The sequence below is a fragment of the Tauraco erythrolophus genome, chromosome 2, assembly GCF_009769465.1.
Source record: "Tauraco erythrolophus isolate bTauEry1 chromosome 2, bTauEry1.pri, whole genome shotgun sequence".
Classification (NCBI taxonomy): domain Eukaryota; kingdom Metazoa; phylum Chordata; class Aves; order Musophagiformes; family Musophagidae; genus Tauraco; species Tauraco erythrolophus.
The window spans coordinates 45,454,926-45,481,686 of NC_141466.1; the positions used below are offsets into that span (position 1 = coordinate 45,454,926).

Below are 26,761 nucleotides of genomic sequence, written 5' to 3' on the forward strand. Positions count from 1 at the left end.
AATCAGAAAAAAAGTTAAATGCTCTTAATGAATAATGTTACAGCTTCTGCCGAGCTGCCTGCAGAACCAGAGCTCACACATATTGACAGCAGCAGACCAAGTGGAAAACAGCACAAATCTTAATCTTTGTTTCTAGTTGCAAGCTCAGGACTCAACTAGAGCTCTCTGCAAAGGTTTCATCCCTCCCTCTGCCCCCAGGCTCACCAGTGTACAGAGCTAGGAGTCTAACTCCTGCCGATGTCCCTGTACCGCTACGTAAAATATTAGCTGTTGAGGTTTCTGAGCTGCAGAGGAGCGCTTTAAAGGGGGAAGAAGGTTCCCACTGGCCTTAGTGCAGGTGAGGGTGTCAGAGGAGAAGTGAAGGGGATGAGTCATTCAAAAAATTACTGTAGAGGCTTCCCTGGATCTTGTTTTGATACCTTGGCCAAAGGGAGGCAAAGAAACAGGGATGAGTGCAAGGACTGCAAAATTCACTTGTCCCACAGGAGGTCTGAGGTTAGAAGATTTCATCTATCATCAGAGTGAGACAGGAGAAGGTAGTTTCATTTCTAAATCACATTGTTCTTTGAAATCAAGGTCTGCATGTTCAGTTTCAGAAAACAATTTATGTTTTATCGGCAGCTCTAAATAAAACACATGTTCTTGGCTCTGCGAAGAAACATCATACCTAAATTATTTCCACTGAAATGAGACAGAAAATTTTGAAGTGTGCTTCCAGAATAACTTTAATCTACATGAGAGAATTTTATCCATGATTACATATTATATCTACATTTAGTGTGTGTGTGTGTGTATGTGTATCTTTGTATATATACGTAAATATACATACTTATGTATATGTATATACCCTGCAGTCAAGAGCTAAATAATGGTAGAATCTTTGGAGTTTAGTGGGCTGGATACATGAAGTATAGGGTGGACAGAGAGATGATAATTCAAATCAAGCACTGAGATATTTTTATTTATTCAGTGACTTTGTCCTGATATGAACTGTGACCTGGACAGGATAAGATGATCACAGCCCACCAGCCAATTTTGTTCCCTCCCACGTGGAAGAGACACTGCTTTTTCCAAAATGAATGGATTAATTATTAATGAATCAGAAGAGGTAGCAATTTTCATAAGGTTGACTGTAGCTCATGCATGAGCTACCTCATTCATGCTGAGCTGTCATAACTATGCATATAAATGTGGCAGATGATAAGATTCATTCCACTATGGATTCCTCTGCACAAAATTCTTAAACAGGAACTTGTGTATCGCAGACATACAAAAATACAAAAAACTAAATGTAGTTGCTACAAAAGGAATTAAAGTGTAGCACTGTACATTAATGTAGCCTAGTGCTTTCTCCAGATCGTTTTTGTGTATCAGCAAATTAAATACTCCTTTTTTTCCAAGATCATGATAGTTGAAATTGTAAGTTTTGTAGGATCAAAACTTTGATGCATTGACAACAATGTACTAGCTTTTCTTTTGATTGAGACTGACTATTGCGAGAGCAAGGACTATTTTCCTGCATCAACACTGTAACTATGAGAGAATTTTGCTATAGTCCATTAAAAAAAAAAAAAAAAATGCAAACAAACAGAACAAAACCTTGAATGGGCAATATTAGATTGTCCATTTGAATGTTTTCAAAGCATTAATGAAATTTCACTATGTTTATTTGAAAATGGATTTTTTTTTAAAAGTAGTGTTTCATCATTTGCATCCGAAAGTGCTAATTTCTCACTTCCTATATAAAACAATGACATATGTCAGAGAGAAATTGTTCAAACTTGAAAGCTGTATAACAGGAAATTTGCAGTTACATTCCTACACCTAGTGTTTCCCCAATTGTTAAAAAATATGTATTTTTCTTAACTTTGAATACATCAAAAATCCAAGTATATTCATCATCATACGGGATTACTTTCTACATTGTGATCTTGAAAGGATCTTGAATGTTTTCCAGCTATTAATCATTACTTAGTATATTAGATAAGACTGGTCATAAGCACTTTGTAAGTTCTTGAGGAATGACAAGTGAATGAATAATAGAAAATTCTCTTTCAGTGGCTGAAGATCATTTGCAGAATGTTTTGGGGAAAAAAATGTACAATATGGTTTTAAAATTAGAATTATGCCCTGATTGCATTTATAGTACAGGAAGATAGAATAGAGAATCAGTGACAAATTATTGGGTCATAACTGTGACTCATTTAAAAATCTCATTATAGCAAAAAGAAAAAAATGGAAAGTGATTTCACTCATTGATACACACTCTTCAGTTATATACTTTTCTTTAGATCTTGATTTTTCCACATATATCATTACTTTAACCTGATGCAGACATTTTCTCTGAAAAAGCATTGACATTGCAAAAAGTTATATGAGTTATTGAGTGATTAAAACCTAGCAAATGGCTTAATATAGATTGGTTTATGTCAAAGATTTAGTACTGACAGATTAATCCAGCAAACTGTCTATACATGGACTATGAATGCAATACTAGAGAGAGGTCTGAAATTTTATCTTGAAAATCCTAGTTCTTTCATTTTCTTAAAGCCAGCAGAAATTACTGTATTCACTTCTAGACCAAGTGCAGCACAGGAAAGAATATTTTTCTTGAGCAAACAAACTTGAGTAGAACAAAAAAGACTGATACTATAGATCTTGTTAAGTTTGAGCTTCAGATTAACTGGAATTGTCCACATAAAGAAGACCTTTAAGAAGTAATTTCAACTCCTTGATGCACTGAAATGAATTAAATCTAATAATCAAGACCATTTCAATAATAAATTGGAGGTTATGATACTTCATTATATAATTGAGGGCAGTAGAAATGCAGAAGTGCCCTGAAGTAAAATGCTTTAGTATTACATCAGCTGGCTATTCAAGAGGGGTGGATGTCCTGCACTATGACCTTTCCTCGTCACCCCAAACCACACATCTCTCAATCTCTCCAGTTGCACTGGCCTGGAGCATGAGCAAGAACCTGCATTTTCAGGTGCTTCCAGCATCATCCATGACTGCAAATGGACAGAATTCAGGCTAAACAACTCTTTTGCTGTCCCGCACTCCCTGATGAAGTCTTTATTTCTCTAAGAGGTCAGGGATCTTCATTTCAGGGTTCAGCAGAAAAATTCAAAACTGATAGCCCTCTACAACCAACAAGAGCATTTGGGCTCTGAAAAGGGAAATTCTGGGAGTATTCCAGCACTGAATGATTTGCTGGAGGGCCCATATAGTGCCACGTTGCCTTCAGAGGCAAGCAGGCTTGGTGGGTTGGCCTCAGCCAGTTGGGGAATTGATCCCTGACGTGGAGAGCAGAGCTATGCTAACACTTAACTCCTCCTGCAGAGCCTCAAATTGCAATTTCATTAATGAGCGAAGAACTATCGTGGGGGAGAGGCACATTTCCAGCACATACAGTTTTTTTGCAAATTTTAAAAAAATCCAGCTCAAGGTTGTTTTACTCATTATGGACTCTGATGTAGTATAGCTGCCTTTAGGGGCACTACTCACCCACCAAATGTCCCTGGATGAACTGCAGTGCATACATCTGTTTTATTCACTGTGGAATGTAATTTGTGTTTTCTAATATAATACAAGGACATTGCACACTTACATTATTTCAATAATCATGTTTTCATCTTCCAAACTTACCATACCTTGCACTGGTCCTTTGTCCATGATTTCTTCCATTATATCAGTTTCCTGAGGGGAGGTGAGAGCAACAGCAGAGAGGGCAAAGAAGAGAATACATTCTATTAAATAAAATTGAAACTCAGACTAATTTATCCTTGTGTACATATATATATGGTATAAATGTACCGTTGTACTTGTGTTTCTGCTAGAGAATATTTGGTTTAGCAAATTAACTAAACCTTCAGAAACATGTTTAAGAAGCACTACTGTACAGTTATGACTGCATACTTCCTTTTCTATCTCTAATTTCTATAGAACCACAAAGCAGTAGCTTGAAAGAGATGATGTAAAACTGAGAAACTATAAAGAATTCAAACTCTTCTGAAAATACAAGGGCAATATGAAGAAAAATTCACAGCTTTAGTCTTTGATTGAAGTGAACATATTTCCATATACCAGATAATTTTCAAACCCCAAAGGAGAAAAATGGGTGAGACAATGAGTGAACAGCATGAACTTACATTTGAGGATACTCTGTAGTGAGAGGCACACCGGTATAACCGATTGGATTCTTCTAAAGCATTGGGACAAGGCCCGTTTGTAAAGTTTTTTCCATATTCACTTGACACATAACAGTGATTTTCACCTGATGACATCAGGTGATCATTCCAAAATGATGGATAACAAGCATAGGATACAAGCCTGTTCAGGTATTTAAAAAAAAAAAAAAGTTGATAAGAAGCTTGCTTAAACATTTCTGCAGTTTTATTTCAAGCTTTCAACTATTTTACGAATGTCGTATTTCAAGTAAGTGTACAGAGGCCCTCATTCTTCAAAAGTGTGAATGTCTCATATCTTCAACTGGAAGGCATTTGCTTCAATTCATATGCATGATGTTTATGATTAAGTCTCAGTGTTAGTAGTCCTCTCCCCATCCTTGTCTAAAGAGAGGTGGGCTAGAAAACGTGTTTCAGCACTTTTCACTTAGTATATTCATCTCATTAATGATGCATGAAAGTTCACAGTGAATAAGATCAATAAATTACCAGTGTTGTCAACAGGATCCATTTAGCAAACTAGATTGTAAAATGGGCATCTGTGCAGCACAAAATTTTTAAGGAAAATGAACCATTTCCTAGTTTGATCTACGTTTTCTACATGAATACTGGTGGAAAGCTACAGTTATTTTTATTTCTTTTAGCTAAAAAGTCTCTGATCTTCCATTTTACTGCAATACAAAGGGAACATTTGCTCACATTTTTATGAACATTTGTTGAGATTAAAAGTCCTAGATTCATTTTTTAAAGGTTTTGTACAAACAGTTAGTGTCCTGTTGGCATATGAGTAAATGTAGTGCTTTTTCCCAAGAGAGGTATAAGACTTAGTAAATAAAACCGATAGCTTAATTGATACTAACAACAAACTTCTGTAGGGAGTGTACCTCCTTTAAAAGAGAACTGAACCTCTACTACCAGAAATCCATGGGAGATAAGTGCAAGTGAGAATACAGCCTCAGCAGATGTTAAGCACTGAGCTTTCAGTAAGTTAATGAACAATCCAAGCGGAGAGCAGTGCTAGGGGAAGCATTTGGACAGGGACTGGTGACTGGGTTCCTCCTTCTTGATTCACAGGGAAAATAAAAATAATAGATTATCTGGAGTGATGCCGGCAGGAGGAGCTTTGCCCAGGTTGAAACACGGACAAAATATATGACATAGAACAGGTGAGATTGAGTAGGTATCAGAGAGGTGGGACTTACTGCAATTTTATGATTTTGCTATTTTGCAGTAATGTTCAGGCTATTCCTTCCTTAATGGAAAGATAGGTTTGTGCCTGGAAGTGAAGGTGGACCAAAGGATAAACAGAGACAAACTTTGTGACTTATAAACATGTGGCATCCAGTGTGCACAAAAAGCTGGGGACTATCCCAGGAGGCTCAGGCTATGGGGCTCCTGTCAGTTCCTGGCTATTGACAGCAATGAGCCTCTCAAGGAAACTAAAATGACAGATTGTGTCATGGTATCACAGAGGCATGTGTCTGGTCTCTACAGCTCCTGAAAACATCCTGGATATTTCTTAGAAAAGCATCTATCTCAAAACTTTTTTTAATTGCTGAGAGAGTTTTTGCTCACATACAGAGCAATTAAATTTTTCCTACCACTTACTATAAATTTGCATTAAAGCTTTCAATTTCAATGTTTTAGAATTTATCTACAGGAAATATGACTCATTTTTAACACTTTTAAATGAAATTCTGTATCGTACGAAGATGTTAATTTAAAAATGTGAAGTCCAGTTATCACTGGGCAGTTTCTATTCTAACAGATTTCAAACTCACAATAAAAGAATCATGGAGGAAATGTGCAATTGCAAATATGTGAATTGTATTTTTTGTTTTCAGTGAAACAAAGACATATCTTTGAATAACAAAGAAAATTTCATCTGTCTGACAGGCTTCTAGTTGCAATCTTCAAAGACTCAAAGCCATTTAACACTGATGTTGCCAGGGGAGTGATTGTGAAGGAGCTGTGATAACTCATCTGAGACTTAAATCTATGCTAATTTTGGATTTGAAAATCTCCAAAGTGCTCAATCAAATGAGCTTTGAAGCACAGGTTAAGAGCCCTCATTGCATCCAAGAATAGAGAGGGGCAATGAAAATGCAAGGCGGTTTCAAGGAAAGGCAAGGAGGGGTTTTAATTCTTTACCTTGGCAATACATCAAATGAACTGCTGCTTCATACAGTAAATTTGTTTCTTCTAAGTATCTTATCCTGAATTGTTCAGCCAGTTTGACTGTTTTGCTAACTGAATGAACATCCTTTTTACCTCAATAAAGTGAAGGAAACAAAGGATGTATTTTAAATGCACTTACTAACAATCTAAAAAAATCAAATACAGGCACACCAAATCTTCCACATATTATTTTATCCTTTTTATGAGATAGTGAGACCTCCTGGTTTTCTACATTATACTGTTTCCAAAACAATATACACATTTCTGTGATAATGCCCGTGCAGGCCTATGAGAGGGTTTCTTTTAAAGAGCATGATTACATAGTTCACAGAAGCAGAGTATTTTAAAACAGATAGTCTGACAGAAAAGGATATGTATTTAAGGAGCCAGTCAATAATACTGAACTTTCTGAATCTGAAGAACTGAAAACTGTCTTTCCACACAATATGGAGGATAATTATGTTTGCCTATATATACTTAATTGTCAGGATTTTTACAAGATGAGCACATATATGCTTCAGCTACTTTGAATAAGAAATAGCATTTTCCCATTAGCACTTGGTGGTAGAAAAATTGGCCCTGAGGACAATGTCTTTTTGCTTCCTAAATTCTTTCTGCCCAAACTAGACTGGCACATCCAGGAGCTGCAAAAAGCAATAATTCTGCCTACATGAAAAGGAATTGTCCATGTAAGATTGTTAGGTTGTTAGGCTGTTATTGCTTAGGTCCTCAATCTACTCGCTGGCAACCCCTTTTAATGCCTTTTGAATGTCTAAAGGTATTCAGGATTCCCAGATTTCCAACAGGCAATGGTAAATATTTAGGCCAAATATACATAGGTTGTTATTACTCATTCTAAAATTTGTTTCTATTGCTGAATAGAAGGAAGCCTTTGATTTACATTTATATACACATGTAATGTTTATAAAATGTATCTATCTCTATATAAATAATCGTTCTAGACATTCCTGATCACAGATTTCCAAAAGAAATAAAGGATTGCTGCTGACTGCTATCAGGCCTGCAAGGCAAGTAAGATGAGCAGATATAGTCCTCAGAGTACAATCTAGCATCACTAGGGCAGGAGTAGGTGACTGTTAACTCAGTGTAAGGAATGGTAAGACACCTATTCCTCAGGTGTATTTAGAAACACCTCAGAGGGAGACAACAGGGGAGACATTAATTTCTGGGGTAGGGATTTTTTTCCCCCTCCTTTCAGCTGGAGTGTCCTGCTGGAGTCGTCACAGATTCTGCATGGATGGGTCTTACCTTGATGGCAAAAGAAGTGAAGGTCCAAATGATGCACTGACACACTGGAGCTGTGTATTAATCCAGACTTGATGACTCATTCTGAACTAGCAGTCACTTTTGAATCTTTTCACTACCCATAGTTTCTGCAGTCACGATTAACGTAATTTAACAGCTCTGTGCTGAAACGTGAGTTTGTACGTTCTGAAGCATCAGCACAACAGTAAACATTAAACACATTTCAAGAAGACTCTGCCAGAAGAGTCATAGATGAAAAATATAAATAAATGTGAATGTGTTTATGTGCTCATATACATACACATATACAAAAGTACTACTAGGAGCAAGCAGTATCCAGGGAGAAGCAGCAAAAGTCTGTGGTGTGTTCATATATTCTTGGCAGAATTCATGTTTATGTGAAGTCATGTTTATGTGTTCAAACTAACAAAAAAGTTGCTGTTTTTATTGTATGTTTGAATTGTGAGATGAGAATATAATCTAAAACATTAGATTATGTTTTAACAAGTTGGCCAAAACTAATAACAATAATATCTTTAGCATAACATGCAACTGCTAAGAGCCCAAGATACGAATCAGATCAAGCTCTGATTAGAAGCAATATTTGCATTCAAGTATGTAAGCTTTCTACTACCTGAAAATGAAATGTATCTTCCTCATTCTTAAAGACTATAAGCTTTCAATTTCCCTTAGCAGATAAAACAGATGTTTTCAAACCACATTGATTTCTCCCAAATTATGGCTTGTAACTTAAATGCCTAAAATTAATAATAATTAGAAGTAGAATACAGATTTATTCTTTAATTAATGGAGGAAGACAGAGAGAGAATGAGAGTTAAACAGCCATTCAGCTCCATTTATAGCAGATTTCACTGTTAATTGGGTGCTCAGTGATTCTGAAAAATCAAGTCGCAGCATTGACCTAACCTCATTGAGGTTTATGGAAGTCTTCCATTAACTTCAATGAGGATAGTTTAGGGCAGCACTCTATTTTTCTGAAAATCTATCAAAAACCTAAGATAAGCACACTTCAGAAATCGGAAAACCAGAAGCTTTAAACAGCATCGAACACCTGCTGTGAAAATTTACAAGCCCACACAGAAAATCAATGTGCTTTCTCCCTATTGAAAGGTATGGAGATAATGAAAAAAATAATTGCAATACACTGGCTCACAAAATAAAAGTCATGTGAAAGTGTAAGGAAGCAAGCATTACTTAATAGGGCTCATTCAAAATACACTTCAGACTTTTATGCAACAAGTTTCCTTGTTTTTTCATTGTCAAAGGTAAAGGGTTATGGATTACGTGGTTTTATCTGCAAAAATGATTCAATTATCAGTCCAGTGAATCAAAAAGTTTAATTTTCTTTTTTTTTTTTTTTTTCCCTGCCCATGGCAGGGGGGTTGGAACTAGATGATCTTTGAGGTCTCTTCCAACCCAAACCATTCTATGATTCTATGATACTATTTGTTCTTGGCCACTATCAGAGAGAAAATATGGGGCTAGATGGACCTGTGCTCAGACCCAGCATAGCCATCATTGTGTTCTTCCAGTATCTGTCCTCACAGATATTTTTGTATTTTCTTTAAGGTGTTTATTTGTGCCTGAAATTGTTGGAAGGGGACTTGAAATTTGATTTGAACTTGAGGAAAGAAAATCAGGATTTAGAAGCATTATTTATAAAAACAGGTAAGCAGAAGTATTTTTGTGTGTGGTACTTTGATGGAGAATCCATGATCGAGGACAAGAATGGGTATCTGGCAAAGGTCCGTAATAGCACAGTGATACTGTGCAAGCTGCAGCTGGCTCCATGGGGACAAGAAAGCTGTATGAACGACTAAGAAAATAGTCTTGAACTGCAGAGATTTATTGAACATCTAGATAGCCTCCAAAGATTTGTGATGATTCTCGTGACTGCCCTGAAGATTCTTTACTCAGACAGTCAGTTGCAAAAGGCAGGTTAATACCACGAAGTGTCTCAGGTGACAAGCAATAATGAGCAATAATGCAAGTACTTGGGACTTTGGAGGTGAAAAGACAGTTTACAGGTGTGCGCTCTGGTGAGCAGATGTGCCCTGTCTATATGCTTCTTATCAGCCTGGAGAAGAGAAGGCTCCAGGGAGACCTTCTAGCAGCCTTTCATTACTTCAAGGGGCCTACAGGAAAGCTGGAGAGGGACTTTTTACAAGGGCATGTAGTGATAGGACGAGGGGCAATGGCTTTAAACTGAAAGAGGTCAGATTTAGACTAGATATAAGGAGGAAATTCTTCACTCAGAGGGTGGTGAGGTACTGGAACAGGTTGCCCAGAGAAGTTGTGGATGCCCCATCCCTGGAAGTGTTCAAGGTCAGTTTGGATGAGGCTTTGGGCAACCTGGTGTAGTGAAGGGTGTCCCTGCCCATGGCAGGGGGATTGGAACTAGATGATCTTTAAGGCCCCTTTCAATCCAAATCATTCTATGATTCTATGATTACAGGCTTACATCAGTCAGAAAGCCTGCTCTGCACACCACTGTCACACAGGGAGTCTGTCATCAGTCAGGGAGCAATCCCACTGCTGCATTTGCCTCAGCACGAGCTCCTGTGTGGGTACAGCTAGGTTGATAATGAAGTGTCTCATGCAGCTTCAGCCTGCTTTGCTTTCCCTATGGAAATAAGTTAACTCTTGTATACTTAAACTGCCTTTGCAGAACAGGCTGTGTCACCAACCACACTGCTTCAGGTAAAAAAAATACATCTTTCAGGTATGGTGGTTATACCTGCACAGGGATAACAGTCAGAGGAAACGGAAGAATCATAGAATCATAGAATCATAGAATGGTTAGGGCTGGAAGGGACCTTCAAAGGTCATCTAGTCCAACCCCCCTGCAAGGAACAGGGATATCTCCAACTAGATCAGGTTGCTCAGGGCCTTGTCCAACCTGGCCTTGAACGTCTCCAGGGATGGAGCATCCACCACCTCTCTGGGCAACCTGTTCCAGTGTTCTACCACTCTCATAGTAAAAAATTTTTTCCTAATATCCAACCTGAACCTACCTCCCTCTATTTTAAAACCATTACCCCTTGTCCTATCATAACTGGCCCTCCTGAACAGCCTCTCCCCATCTTTCCTGTAGGCCCCCTTGAGGTACTGGAAGACTGCTATAAGGTCACCCCGGAGCCTCCTCTTCTCCAGGCTGAACAGCCCCGACTCTTTCAGCCTGTCCTCATAGGAAAGGTGCTCCAGCCCTCTTATCATCTTCGTGGCCCTCCTCTGGACCCTCTCCAACTGGTCCATGTCCTTCTTATGTTGGGGACTCCAGAACTGGACGCAGTACTCCAAATGAGGTCTCACGAGGGCAGAGTAGAGGGGGAGAATCACCTCCCTCGACCTGCTGGCCACGCTCCTCTTGATGCAGCCCAGGATGCGGTTGGCCTTCTGGGCTGCAAGAGCACATTGCCGGCTCATATTGAGCTTCTCGTCCACCAGTACTCCCAAGTCCTTCTCCTCAGGGCTGCTCTCGATCCATTCACCACCCAGTCTGTATTTATGCCTGGGATTGCCACGACCCAGATGTAGGACCTTGCATTTGGCCTGGTTAAACTTCATGAGGTTGGTACGGGCAAGATTAGGAGGTTGTCCTATTGCTGCATTCTTTCGAGTTTTTCCTCTAAAAATAGCTTTCCTCAACTGTTGTGGAGATAATTATCATTAAAATAGATCTCTTACCTTATCTACACTGGCAATTCTTGTGCTCCTGTCCTTAACATGATAGGCAAGCAAACAGTCCAGTGAGAAAGAGTTGTATTTACTCTCTTAAGAGCATGGGCTACTGATTTAAAGGAGCCTGTTCTAGTTACAGAAAAGTGTTGTTTAAAATGCTATGCTATAACTTTCATTTCTTCATGAATGAAGCCTTTAACCCCATTACTGGCTCACCTAAGAGGTGTCCCACACAAAACCTAGATCAAAGCTAGTTTAGTGTTTAAACCCTGAGACAGAAAGACAGAGGAACACTTGATGTAAACTTTGCTCATAACAATACAATATTGTCAGATCAGAAATAATTTGGTACACTCGAAGAAAGCAGAACGATCACTTTGTATACTGAGTCCATGTGAATGACAGAGCTTTGATCTTCACCTCGATCCCCAGGTTGCCATGTTAACTATGACGTCTGATGCGTCAAATCTGACATTCTTTTGCTCTTTCCATAGTTTGTTTTTAACTAAAATTAAAAATTGACAGACAGCACACCTGAAGTCTCTCTGTCTGTCAGTATGAGGTACATCAAAGACAGAGTAAGGGATGAGAATGTATGAAAGTGAGAGAGGAAATAGATGTTAGAATGGAACTGGAAGTACAAAAAAAAATTCTGATAATATGAGAAACAGTAGAATGTAACTATACACTACATAAAATCTGATTATGGCAAATTCTCCTGGAAGCCATTTCCAGGCATATGAAGTTCAAGGATTTGACTGGGAACAGGCAGCACAGATTTACCATGGCAAATTATGTCTCACCATGATGAGATGATAAGATGAGACAATCTGATCATGATGAAACGACTGGCTCCATGGAGAATAAGAAAACCAGTGGATATCATTCACCTTGACTTTAGCAACATTTTCAGCACGATCTCCTGTGGTGCTCTTCTACTGTATCAGACTAGAAAAGTTGCTTACAGGATCAGTAATTGAACTGGACTGGCATGCTGAAAGGTCAACAAATCAAAGTGACCAGTATCCGTTTACTAGTGGCATTCCTCAGGAGCTAATACAGTGGCAACACTGTTTTGCATCTCTATTAACTATCTGGACAGCGGGTGTCCTGGGTTTGGCTGGGGTAGAGTTAACTTTCACAGGAAGCTGGGAGGGGACACAGCTAGGGCAGCTGACCCAAACTAGCCAGGGTGATATTCGATTCCATATGACATCATGCTCAGTATATATACCAGGAGAGGTAGCCAGAGGAGGGGCATCGCAGATTGAGAGCAAGCTGGGCATTGGGTTCCGGGTGGTGAGCAATTGCATCACTCATTTTGTATTGTTCTTTTATTTGTATTATTGTTCTTATTAGCCCTTCTCTCTCTTTGTGCTGTCCTGTTTAACTATTCTTATCCCAAACCATGAGTTTTACCTTTCTTTCTCTGATTCACCTCCCCATTGCACTGAGGGTGAAGGACTGAGAGAGTAAATGTGTGGTAGCTTAGCTGCTGGCTGGGCTAAACCATGACTGTCTTTTTTGGCACCCAGCGAGGGGCCCCTTCCCACATGAAACAACTCTCCATGAACTTCTCTAATGTGAGTCCTTCCTGCAGGATGCAATCATTACCCATCAGATTGCTCCAGCACAGGCTTTTCCAATGGAGTCATGTCTTCTTAGGACCCAGCCATCCGTTGCAGTGTGGAATCCCTTTCCGCAGACTGCAGATGCATCCCTGCTCCACTGTCAATCTCCAGCAGTATGTGGATCCTTTTCCACGGGACAATCTTCTATGAACTCCTCTGGGTGCAGACGTCTCTGCTTCAGCATGGGGTCCTCTCTCACGGGCTGTGGGTGGATCTCTGCTCCACTATTAATCTCCAGGGCAGCAAGGGGGCCACCTGCCATCTCACCACAGGCTGCAGAGGAATCTAAGCTCTTACACATCTCCTCTCACTCCGTCTTCAGTGACCTTGGTGTCTGCATAGCCATTTGTCTCAGGTCTCAGTCCTCTCTCTTCTGTGTCCATGCTAGGCCCGACCAGCCCAATGAACCTCGGCAGTCCCAGCAGGATGGACTCCGCTCACCAGGTGCCCTGGGAGCGGGGAGCTTCAGAGCTCTCCAAGCCGCAATGCTGCGTCCATTTCCAGTTGGGTAGCGACAGTCCAATGTGAGCAGCTGCCCACCCAGGGGGCCAGAGCCAGCCCCTCACCTCCCCCCTCTCTTCACTGCAGGTCCCACCTGCTTCAGGCTCCTTTGTCCTCTTCTTAAATAGGGCATTTGCAAAGGCACTGATCAGCTCAGCCCTGGCCAGAGGGGAGGGGGGTCTGACCTGGCCAGAGACCTGTCTGACCAGTTTTGGAGCCAGTGAAGCTTCTCGCAGCTCCTTACAGAGGCTCACTCTGCAGCCCTTCCCCTGCTACCAAAACCCCACCACATAAACCCAACACAGAGGGACATAAGACATCCCCAGTAAACTTGTGGAGGATGCCAAACTGGTGGGGAGTGGTTAGCATGCAGGGCTGCTGTTCAAAGCAACGTTAACAAGCTAGAGAAATGAGCTGACAGGAAGCTCATGAAGTTCAACAAAGGCAGAAGCCAAATCCTGCCTCTGACCCTGAACTGCCCACGCAGCAGTACTGGCAGGGCACTGCCTGTGTAGAAAGCCATTTCATAGAGAAGTTCCTGGGGTCCTGATGAGTAGAAAGTTGAATATGGGTCAGCAATGGGTCCTTCCAGCAAACATGGACTTTCAGTAGTGGGTTGTGTTAGCAAATCATAGCCAAGACATTGTGAAAAGTGATTATTCCCCTCAAATTGCCACTTGTAATGTTACATCTGGAGTACTGTGTTCAACTATGAGATCCCCAGTAAAGACATTGACAAACCCAGCACATCCAGTGGAAGACACTTAGGGAGCTGAAGGATGTTATATGCAAGGAGGGGCTGAAGCAGCTGGATTTGTTCAGACCAAAGAAGAGAAGGCTAAAGGGGGATTTAATTACTGTCTTTAACTGCATAAGGAGAGGTCATAGACGAGACAGAACAAGATTCTTCTTGGAGATGCACCGTGAAAAGCTGAAAGGTACCAGTCACAAGTTGTGCCAAGGAAAATGTCAATTAGAGATAAGAAAAAAAGTTTGACCACAAGAGTGGTCAAGCAAAGTGACCTGCTGCAAGAAAGGTTGTGGAACCTCCATCCTTAGAGGTACTCAAAATATGACCAGGGACATGGCCTGAGAAGCTTAATCTAATTTCAGATTTAGCCATGCTTTGAGCAGATCATTGGACTGGATGACCGCCAAAAGTTCATTCCAACCTAAATCACTCTGTGATTCTATAAACTATTATGCTTCTTGCCGTTCATGTGGAGTCTGACGGCTGTTAACTTTCCTCGAAGGAGGATCTAGGTATGTCCTTGCTACAGTGTTGCATTCTGGCACAAGTTTGGGATAGGATGATTACAATCTGCTTTATAGAAAGACAATGTTTGATCCTTTTGAATATTCAAAATGTTGTCTCCTGCAACTGATTGCTTACTCAAGGTTGTTTAACATGAAAAGCCTGTATCCCAAGAACCACAGAAATTCTGATTCCACTTATGGTATTGTCTTTGACATAAAAAAAAAAATCCTTTCTTGTTTGTCATGCTGTTGGAGAGGCTACTGTTTTCCCCAGTTGTATTACATCTAATGACAACATTGAGATGTAATGAGGTTTAAATGGGAACTGGGTGATTGCAGGGTTTTCTCACTGAGAGTCCTTGTTCAAAACAGTCTTCGCTTATTTCTTTGGGAATGCTTCATAGTTCCTGGGCTTCATGAAAGTGATTTAAAGAAGGTATGAATGAGAGAGAGTGATAGTCTTGATGAAGTAATACAGTCAATCTGACCTAGGGCAGAGCTAAATGGCTCTTTTTTGAAAGGTCAAAAGTCATCATTGTATCACACGTAACATGGTAACTTCAACAACTTGTTCAAGTTAAAATAATCTAAACAGATAAAATATTTACCCATGTGTTTTCAGATATCTCCAAGCACCATCAATACTTCCACCATTACATCCATGTTGATTCCTGGTATCACAAGAGATCAAATTCTGAGCAGAAAGGTTCTCTGTGATCTGACCCTTGGAACGGATTGCAATTCTATCTGCTGCAACACCTGTTTTGAAATAAATTTTCCATTATCAAAACCAAATAATTACTCACAGCTTCATGCTGGTTATTGTGAAAGAGGAACTAAAACACAACATCAATATTTTCTATCTGTTCAGATATCTTTACAAAACAATACAGATATAATCTGTACAGACTTTTGAGAGAGAGGATTGTGAAACTGCAAAGCATCACGACCAACTTTCCTGTAATATTGTAAATCCATAGATTTACTGGTTATCATAAAGCCCCACATATCTAAATGTCAGACGAGGCATTCACATAATTTAGTTTGATAGTCTCTCTGGTGGACCTCAGCAGAAGATGCAAATACTCCCCCACCTCTCTGCAGCTGAATCTCCAGATCTCTTTTCTTTCTCTTCTACCTTTCCTTCCTTTATTTGAGAAAAACGAAAAGCAAAAATGAACAGTCCTGTGAAGAAGAAAATGCAAGACTGAAAGTATGTCTTGGTTTTACTGGAAAGAATATTTGCAAATGTTCATATTCCTGTGTAAATGCAGGATTCATTGCACCTCCTGCTCTTATTACACAAAACTCTTCTTTGGAGACAGATAGCTTAGATGTCTGAACTCAATCAGATAGCTATAATTCTAAGCACTAGTATATTTATGCACTGGTTTAAAGGCAAAATATATTACATAAGTTTTACATGAAATTAAACCACTTGTCCTTTCTTGAACGAGTGACAGTGAAACAATTATTAAGACTCAACTTCAGTCATTCCCTGTGCTTAAATTATATTTTATTATCTTTAGCCCTTCATTTTTGAACCTGAAAATAAAATAAAATAAATCCCTTGAAATCTACAGCCTCATCAAAACCAAGACTAACTTCAGTGAACTTTGGACAAGACTTTAGAAGACTGAATCTGCTGATGGCAGCTGACAATGACTGTATTTTGTACTTTTGTGAGATGTCACATGATAATGAATTTGTTTTCACAGGTGTAAAAGATTTTACTGATCAGTTTTAGAATACTTATGGGAATTATTCCTGATAAGAAAAAATGACATAGCAGTGCTTGCCTGTTCATTGAGCAACTATTAATCATAGAATCACAGAATCATAGAATCATAGAATCGTAGAATCATAGAATCATAGAACGGTTTGAGTTGGAAGGGATCATCTAGTTCCAGCCCCCTTGTCATGGGCAGGGACACCCTCCACTACATCAGGTTGCTCAAAGCCTCATCCAACCTGGCCTTGAACACTTCCAGGGACGGAGCATCTACAGGTCCTTTGGGCCACCTGTTCCACTGCCTCACCACCTTCATTATAAAAAATTTCTTCTTATCTCTAATCTAAATCTCCCCTCTTTCAGTTTAAAGCCGTTTCCCCTTGTCCTATCACTACATGCCCTTGTAAAAAGTCCCTCTCCAGCTTTCCTGTAGGCCCTCTTTAAGTACTGGAAGGCTGCAATAAGATCACCCCAGAGCCTTCTTTTCTTCAGGCTGAACAACCCTAACTCTCTCAGCCTGTGTAATCTTACAGAGAAGGATTGAAAATTCAGATTGAAAATGTTAGATGCACCTAAACAACATGGGAAGGCATTTCATAATATTTAGCATTGAAAATAATTGTGTGAATTAAAATTAAAAGATTCACCTATGAAAGGGAAAATTTAGACTATCTGGAAAGTCTTTCCCTCAGTGAGCTCTGTTCATCTCTGCAGTAATCTGTCAGGAGAGCTGTTAGAAGCTCTCTTGGTTTTCTCTTTCAAAATTACACTGGACAAGACATATTGGTAATAGAGTGTTTTCAGTCTGGCTTTGGCAGAGAGCTGGGATTAACTGACCTAAATGCTCCTTTCTTTCTCTTACTGCTGTGATTTAAAGCAGCAGCTGCAGAAACCTGCACCTGTGAGGACCCACCAACTGGATCAAGTCATAAAGATTGATTGCATAATTTTTTTTCTCTATCTTTAGATATCCCAATATGTACTGAGATTTCATGCAGCATAAGAAAAATGAACATAACTGATCACTGTAGCTTCTTTGGAGAAAGTGACATAAACACTTGTGTTCATTTTTCATAAAACCAGAGGTTGTAGCACATGAGGCTGAATTGCGTTACTGACATTTCTTTGCTTACAGAATTTGAAAATAGTTTATTGCACAAATATCTGAGCAGTTTCAGGGTTTTCTTCTCATAAAATTATTAAAAAAATTATGCTTAATTTAGTTCAATAGCAAAGGTTGGACAATGGCAAATGCACAAACATATAAATACATATAAAAAAATAAAGCTTATCTGTTTTAATCTTTCAAGTCAAGCTTGTAGTTGTGCAAGCAAGGGATGCAGATTTTTTAAAAGTTACTTAACTGATTAGGATAGAGTGCATTAACCAATTAATTTTCTACTTTCTGTCACCAAAAAATCTCCGTATGTTATACAAACTTATGAAAAGCAAACAAATGTCTACAGCTTAGATTGACTTTTTAAGACTTTGAGACTACTTAGAGGGAAAGCTGTAGCCATCTTAAATGTTCCTATTTGCTGATAAAAAGTGACAGCAAGCTAAAATTACTTCATTACTAATCACTACAAATTTTCATTACACATCTAACATCAATGATATTTTTAAAAGGAGAAAAAAAAAAATATTACTTGCAGTTGAAAAAGCCCAGGATGCTCCACAGTTTCGTTGATCCAGAGGATCATGAATCCACTCAGGCCATGCATAAGTGGCTGCAAAAAATGCAGGAAATTTTTCTTCTGGAAGTGATTTTCCCTAAAACAAAGTGTAGGAGATCTGTATATGTTTCAATTCCTAATTTTGCCTTAAGCTTTACCCTAGTTTTGTTTTTTAAATTCTTAATGTTTAAATTGAGGAAACCTAAAGCATTGGCACCTGTGGCTTCCTGAGCATCTCCGTGGCGGTTACCCTGTGGCTGGGTGCTGTGGTCTGCCTAAGTGTTCTTAGGCAGAGGTTCTGGTACTCCACCAGCTGGGCTGCAAAGCTGAGCTCCACAACTGCCAACCTGAGTAATCTGTCCAGTTTCTCTCTGATTTTTATCTCAAACAACAATTCCCTACGAAACATGTTATGACCCAGCTGGTGTTTTCGGAAAGAAAAGCCTTCTGCTACAAATCGCAGTGAAGTTTGGTACCTGTCACCCTATTCTCCTTGACACATGGCTGTAGGTAGGAAATTTTAGTTACCACAGGGGAAGCACCAGTACAGTGTGTCATTGATTTGCCTTTTACACAGATGTTTTTCAATCTCCAGCACTTATCCTCATTCCAGAATGAAAATCAGTGATTTTCCTTCTGCTTTGCAGTCTGATGTTGAGTTGATAAGAATTCATGGTCTGCTCACTAAAGCCATTTGGACAGCCATTTTTGGCATCTTCATCTCTCAGCCTTAATTTATGTCCTCCAGGCTTTGCACAAATATCCACATATGCAAGAACCATCTGGTACAACTTCTAACAATCTGCTCTGCGTTCACATATTGAAACCATTGACCTATTTTTATTTTACCATTGAACTTTATAGAATGATTTCTTATAAGGAAATAGGAATAACCACAAAGAATTGCAATACTCATGCATCCAGTCTATCGGTTTCTCTCAAACAATTGTTGATAACATCTGTTCCAGAGGAAAATACAATATACAAAATATGATAAACTGTTCCTAAGCAAAACATTCCCTGATGCTTCTTTCTTATAAGCAGGTTTATACCCTGAAGAGCAATGGCTTCTATCATGTTCAAATTCCTTCATCTTACTTTGATTTACTTTGTCTTCTAATTCTGGATATCCTTGCTGCACCGTTTTTCTAGGTTGCTTATGTGACTTACAAGACTACATACCTTTTCCTAAGATGGTTTAAATGTTTGAGGCCAATTCTTTCAAACTATTTCAGGACTCTTTGGGGAACTGAACTTTACCACTTTGGCTGTATCCAGATCATTTTGTTGTGTACATTGGGAAACAGTGGTGCCTCCGTCCAGCTTATACACCTGGATTTCCCACAGAAAAACCATGGCTGAGAAGACGTAGGTAAGGAGAAAAGAAGCTTGCACCTCAGGTCTGTATCTGACCTTAGATTGGGATACAGCCCCAACAGATAGGTTGATATAGTCTGTGCATAACAGTAACTTTCAAGTACTTCTAGATTAGATGCAGGCTGTGAGTCCTAAATACCATTAAAGTATACCACAAGCTGTTAAGTCACTAAAGCACTTTTGAAATTTTCACCTTCAGCCGTAAGAAACCAGGAATCTTTTAAATCTTGCTGAAATATTAATCTCAATATTTTGATTAACCACTTTCAAAAGTCTGCTTTTTCAAAAGCTTTTGTTATACTTGGGACTTACAACCTCAAATGATACACAGAAAGCAACAGCTAATTTAAAGAATATCTTGCTCAATTATTATTATGTTCATTATTAATGAGCAAACCTAAGCACAAGATTTGCTCTGAAGATGAATCACACGGGCAAAATCTGACAACTGGTGTTTCTTTCACATAATAAGAATGCTCACTATCAAGCAGTAAACAAGAAAAATTTGGCAAATGTTGTTTAGCACACTTATGTGGGCAATGACCACTTACAATGCTACAAATAAGGCAGCTGAGAAAAACCAAATTCTAAATAGATTTTTGATCTAAGACAATGTGTTACTTTATGTGTTCCTAAACTACTGCCAATGTATTTAATAGCCTCATATAGTAAATCCTAGAGCAAATTCCTCATTAACCCTCAGCCTTGTCATTTTGAAATGCAGGAATGACCTGTAGCCAGAAACAGCTTTTTGTCTGAGAAATTACCACCCTGATATTGAGAGGGACTGCTGTTTTGTGACAAACAGCAAGTCTAGACAATTGTTTCTCAACGTATGCTCTATGCACCAACATCAGACAGCACAATGCAATTGGCAAAATGACTGGCAAATTATTTTTAAACCTTCATATGTATTCTCTGCAGTGAAGCTATGAGTCTGGCCAAAGCAGGAAGGTAAGTGGATATAAAAGAACGTTTGTACTTCAGTCATGACTTCTTCAGAAATGCTAGATAGCCCATCAGAGAAAAAAAAAAAAAAGCTGAAGATTAATGAATTTGTGAAAGTGGAAATAGTTTTTTCTGAGGAAAATCAATATTTTTTTCTAATGCAGGAAAAAGGTTCTGGACATCACTTGCTTTGTGAAGACAAAATGGGCATGCATGACCTTCAGTTTGCAACAGGGAGTTCTGCAACTGCTGAGGTTTTTTACTATGAAAAGTCATATATCAGAGGAAAAGCTGCTGTATTTTGTATGCTTTCACATTGTCTTTATGAGTTCTTTGATATTTAATCCAAACTGGTGCCTTATAACTAAACTATGTATTTCATTTTCTTGTGAGATGGCAGTTGAGTGAGCACCTCATTTCTGGCAGGTGCAGACCCCACCATTGCAATGTATTTCTTACCAGAACATGTACGGAGAGAATACCACCAAATGTTTATCACCATGTGTTTTAACGGTGTAGTGGTTATTTTTGTGCTACATAGAACTTCAAGAATGATTAAACTATCTCTTGCAGTCAGTAAACACTTTCAAAATGCCTTCTAAGATAACACACATGACACTATTGGGAGCTTCAGCTTTGTCAGGCATCACAACAGTTTTAGTGGCATATTTAGCTGTCAGTCTGTGTTCAGGTCTAGCCACACTCCGCAGCAGAGGGTCCTCAGTTCAGATTTAGTTCTTTTTCCATATCATTGTTTTTTAGGTATTCTAATGTGTCACCGTGTTAAACTACCCTTGCAGACATAAGCATCACCTTATTGAGCAGGTATAGTCTTCTATTAATAGCAAGGCTTTTAAAAGCTCTATGGCATCTTCAGGAAGTTTGTATTTTCCCTAAGATGTCACATCATTTAATTTGAAGTGATGTTATGAAGCTCTATTTGTAGTTGGATATGTCAGTCAAACAGACAAATAAAAGGCCTCTATTCCACAACCAAACTTTTAAACACTGTTGAGAACTAAGACTCTGCTGTAGATGTAGAGTGGTTAACACAGCAGGGCTTTACGTTCTTGAATCTTTTCTCTCATGCAATTGAGCAAGAAGGCCCTTCTACACAAAAAATGCTTTTCTCAAGCATCTCCAAAAGACAATAGAAAATAATCAGAACAAGTATCAGAAACTGTTATTTATTCCCTAAATAGTAGACCAGTAGCATGCTGAAGATGGGTTTTATCTAAAGTTTTAAAAAGTTGTATTTAATGAATGAGTAGCTATGATTTTCTTTCTACTACTTGCTTTCTTTCTACTTTCTAGCAAAGTTACCAAGTTGTAGTCAGGTCAGCACAAGACAGTGCCAAAAACTCCTGAACACTAATTGTAGCATTTTTATCAACTAAAAATATGACTTTGGGCAAATGACTTGCAGTTTTTTCACTTGCAAATTCGGAAAGGCAGTAATAATCCCAGAGAATGCATGAATATTTAATTAGCGCAAATTTATCCACAGTAAGTAACTAGTACCTTGACCTGCAGGTGAATTAGTACTTATCAAAGTCACTTAAAGTCACACCATTAACATTTGGAGAATGTCTCTGAAAAATATTAAAAAGTCATTATTTCTGAATTTTGTCATTCCTATCGTTTTACTGTCTACTGAGCTGACACCTAGTTACAGGTGAAGCTTAATGGAAACATTGCCATGAAAACTCACTTCTTTTTTATCACTTAGGACTTTGTAAATATGTTAGTATGCTTCACAAAATATCAGTGACAGAAAATTATTCGTGGAAGGCAAAGCAGGGGTGAATGTCTCTGAAAGTCTGTTAAGATGCTTATCATAAACAGTGCCTGGAAGGTAACTCCCTATTAACATGGCTACTGTTAGTTTGCCAATTGGAAGAATCTGTCGATGTACCCGTGATGAGCCCAATCCATGCTATGAAATTGCTGGATGGTGCAGTGGTGGTAGATATTGTGCCAGCTATGAGTGAAGAAAACCATTTTTTATATGTTTTTGTGAAGTATTAAAATGTGGCAGAGGCAGAACAAGGACACTAAAGAGATGATGTTCTTCTAGAAAACTATAGAAGGAGACAGAATCAGGGAGATTTGGAGCTTTGGAGAATTTTCAGAGAAAAATATTATACATCAAGACTAGCTAAGACAGAAACCACTGGAGTAAGGCTAAGAAAGTTCTAATTCCGAAAAGAAACCATATATAGGAGACAGGCTCATGGACAATTTAGAGCAATTTTCTGCAAGCTCAAAGAATTCTCCAGAAGCCGAGTAAGTCATATAGAGTTTATTTTTTTAGCTTTTTAGCTTTTGTAAGTAGAGGGAAAGATTTCTTAGAATCCTGTGCAAAGCTTGTGCTTCCAGCAACATGTAGGACTTCCTAAGGGTTAAATGCACAAATGTGCAAAGCTGGATTTCTGGAGAAGAATGCATTAAAGCTCCTCAGGTGTGTGGCAAGGCAAAAAGTAGTTGGGTTGTGGCTCATAGATATTGTAAAAAGATAGCAGATAGAGAAAATATGCCTGATATACGTATCAGTGGAAAAAAGGCTGTAAGTAGTACAGCAGTCAAAGAAGCTACAAGAACTTTAATAAAAATGATTCAATAGGCTGGATATAATGCAGGACCACTGAGTAACCAGCTACCCCAAAGTAAATGAAAAAGAGGAAATATGGCAAATAATTTAGAATCATAGAATCATAGAATGGTTAGGGTTAGAAGGGACCTCAAAGATCATCTAGTTCCAACCTCCCTGCCATCAGCACGGAAACCGTCCACTACACCAGGTTGCCCAAAGCCTCATCCAACCTGGCCTTGAACACTGCCAGGGATGGAGCATCCACAACTTCTCTGGGCAACCTGTTTCAGTACCTCACCACCCTCAATGTAAAGAATTTCTTTCTTATATCTAACCTAAATCTGCCCTCTTTCAGTTTAAATCCGTTGCCCCTTGTCCTATCACTACACACCCTTGTAAAAAGTCCCTCTCCAGCTTTCCTGTAGGCCCCCTTTAGGTACTGGAAAGCATTTCTTGCAACCTTTCCTTTCTTGTTTTCCTAGGTGGTAATTGTCTCACCTAACTAGATATCTAGTAAGGTCGAAGTCAATCTCTGAGCTAGGTACATGATATCCTCTGTTTGCTTCTGCTATAAAAGCATCATACTGTATTCCTCAAGGAAAATGCCAACAACAACAACAACAAATCAAGTCCAACTCTTCTGAGCCTCAACGCATTTCACTGGAAATTTGTGGCAGATGGCTGCTAAATATTGCACTAAACTCTTTTATGTCATTGTCTTATTTTAACTTGCCATCTTCAACTGAAACGAATCCATCTTTGGCTGTGAAGAGTAGTCTAGCAAATCATACGAGGCAAAACTCCAAAGCCTAATTTCTGTCAACTTCTTGCTCTGACAACCCCCCATAGTGTAATTTTGAGCAAGCTGGCCAATGTGGGCCACAACCCAACGCTTCGCCATGCTGGTGCAGGGAGCTGACTTTGTGTGGGACAAACAACTGGTCTGCATCAAACAAAAGAGTCAGGATTGTTAAGATTGTTGCAGAGGCACTTCACCCTTCCCCTCTCCCCAAGTTCCTTGTGAACTGGTAGCTCTGCACTGCTGTCCCCTCAAAGCCTTCCATAATGAGGAAACCCTTCTGCCGTGCGCATATACAAGCATCAACAACTGACTCCAAATAGATAATCAAATGGCATCACTTGCCCAAACTATATAGAAGCCAAAGATAAAAACCTGTTATATTTAGTGTCATTTGTGAACCTTCAATCTATCTACTTACTCTTGCAATTTTTCTAATTTCAATATGGTGAGGTAGTTCGTCTTTTCAGTCTATGATTTCCATAATTTGGAGTCTTCTAAGAAGGAAGCTAAGTAACTGATCCAAAGCATTGGAAAATCTACTCTGGATTCAGTAACTATGCATATCTTCTTTAATTGCTTAACCTACCTACATAACTTAAAGTGCATTTGCTTTGCTGCAGAACTAATTTGAGCATAAATGAATGATAGGAAATTTAGTTTAGCTGCCAAGAAAATAGCCATGGCCAGGAGGTTTACAAAGCTGGTAGTAGACAATCATCTAATTTTCCCATGCTTCCCATCATTTTGCTTTCCATTTAGTCAGAACCCCAACCTCCTACTGCATCTTTACATTTCTTCATCTTTAAGGGTTTCAGAGCTTCTTTCAGACTGCTATTTAGTCTCAGCTGTTAACCTTAATGAACTATGACCAGATTACTTTTTTTTTTATGGTTATAGCTATGATGTGTGCAATGACTATCAAATGAAGAGGATAACACAAAACCATCCTAAAGAAGCAACGATTTCAAACACCGGTGATCTACAATGATAAGTTAATATTGGTGCACATCTTCCCCATGGTTAGCATTCGGTTTTGCTCTTCCTTGTTTGATTTCCATCAATAGGACTGGCTTTGTTTCAGCTGGGACAGAGTTAGTTCTTCTTTTTAACAGCTAGAAGAGATCTGTGTTTTGGCTTCAGTCTGGGGTTCATTATGAGAAGAACATTGATAGTGCACTGATGTTTATAGTTGGCAGAGACCAGTTGGCCAGTGTGCAGAAGCACGGCAAGCTGAGAGAGAGCAAGGCTGGGACAAAGGGTCCACAACTCCCCTTAAGATTTGAACTTAGACTTAGAATTGAGGGCTAAATTGGCCAGTGCCGTATTTCATATCATGCAGCGTCATGCCCAGTATATAGATGAGGGTTAACTGGAAAGAAGGGCTTTTGCTCTTCCCGGGGCTCTCACTCTCAGACCCTCAGAGTGCTATCTCGCTCTTTACTTTTCAGGCCTGTCACTCATCCGGGATTGTGGTGTCGGGACTTATCTATTTTGGGATTGTTAGCCAGGATGGGACAGGCCTTGGTCACCAGGCGGTCAACAATTGTACTATGCATCACTTGCTTGTATATATTATCATCGTTATACATACAGATATTATTATTGTTGTTATTATTGATATTATTAAATTATACTTATCTCAACCCATGAGTCTGCTTCCCTTTTCCCCTTTAATTCTCTTCCCCATCCCCTGGGGGTGGGGGGAGGGTGAGCAAGTGGCTGTGTGGCATTTTGTTGCCAGCTAGGCTAAACCACACACTCCATGGGTTGGAGAACAGTGCTGGGAGCTTCATACTCAACATAGAAGCATTTAATGTTAAATCCCTGAATCATAGTCTTATAATTGTCCACATTCATTTTTCTATGTGATAAAGTTACTAAAAAATTTAACAATTGCACATGACACTTACGGGAACTTCTGTCATATTCATCAAGGAATGAGATGGAGGGAAGGTGCCCAGGCGCTTCTTGAAAGCTTCTTCCACTGTCATTCCCCAGAACTGACTGTAGTTGTCAGCTTTCCATCTTCCTCACAGACAGAAAACGAACAAACAAAACCCAAGTTAGAGATACCACTCACATTACTACCTTTTTCCTTTGTAAGAGCACCACTAACAGTAATATCCAGAAATAAATCTTTCAAATTACATTTCAAAACCTTGTATTCGATATACATGATAAAATATTTAGTATGGACTCTTCCACTGCAAATGAGCATAGGATGGAGCAACACAGTGTTATATGAAAAGTAGTGATGTGAGGTCATCTTCGTGTCACCCTGCGGGAGATAAGCATGCAATGCTTCAGAGAAGTACTGGAAAACAAGATGCTCAGTCATAACAATTACTACCGCCTTGAAGTTATGCTCAAATTATGTTTCAGACCAGATGCCCACAGAGAACTAACAGCTTCATGTGATGACTTGCATCGCCTTCAAGATCTGGTGCACCAGCAGCAAGACACTGTTGAACCCAGCAGTAAGCCAGCTGACACCTTCTGCCTGAGCTTTACACCAATAGCCAGGTTGAGAGAAAGTGCTCTTCACGGCTCTTTAATTATTCCTTTCCTCTCACAGGTAGACTAGACTCAGATTGTAGCATTAACTCTGCAAACTATATGCACAACAGGAAAAAAAAAACCCACCTTGCTATCATACACATTTGAAACACACTGAAATTTATTACTATCAGCAAAGAGCTGAGCCACAGGGGAGAGCATTCTCCTTACCCCTTTCTTTCTTCTTGTTGTGCTGGTTTTGGCTGGGGTAGAGTTAATTTTCTTAGAGGCTACTATGAGGCTATGTTTTGGATTTGTGCTGAAAACAGTGTTGATAACACAGAGATGTTTCAGTCATTGCTGAGCAGTGCTTACACAGAGTCAAGGCCTTTTCTACTTCTCACACCACCCC

The 26,761-nt window shown here is 39.2% G+C and overlaps 1 protein-coding gene across 1 annotated transcript in view; it reads right to left on the reverse strand.

The window, feature by feature from the left end:
• Window positions 1-26,761, reverse strand: part of TINAG (tubulointerstitial nephritis antigen) — a 52,071-nt gene that overhangs the window by 17,277 nt on the left and 8,033 nt on the right. The window contains exons 4-8 of the mRNA XM_086608325.1: window positions 25,764-25,878; window positions 18,107-18,230; window positions 15,334-15,484; window positions 4,155-4,335; window positions 3,657-3,702 (exon numbers count right to left, since the gene is read on the reverse strand). Coding sequence (XP_086464451.1) covers window positions 3,657-3,702; window positions 4,155-4,335; window positions 15,334-15,484; window positions 18,107-18,230; window positions 25,764-25,878 — 617 coding nt within the window. The remainder of the gene's footprint in view (window positions 1-3,656; window positions 3,703-4,154; window positions 4,336-15,333; window positions 15,485-18,106; window positions 18,231-25,763; window positions 25,879-26,761) is intronic.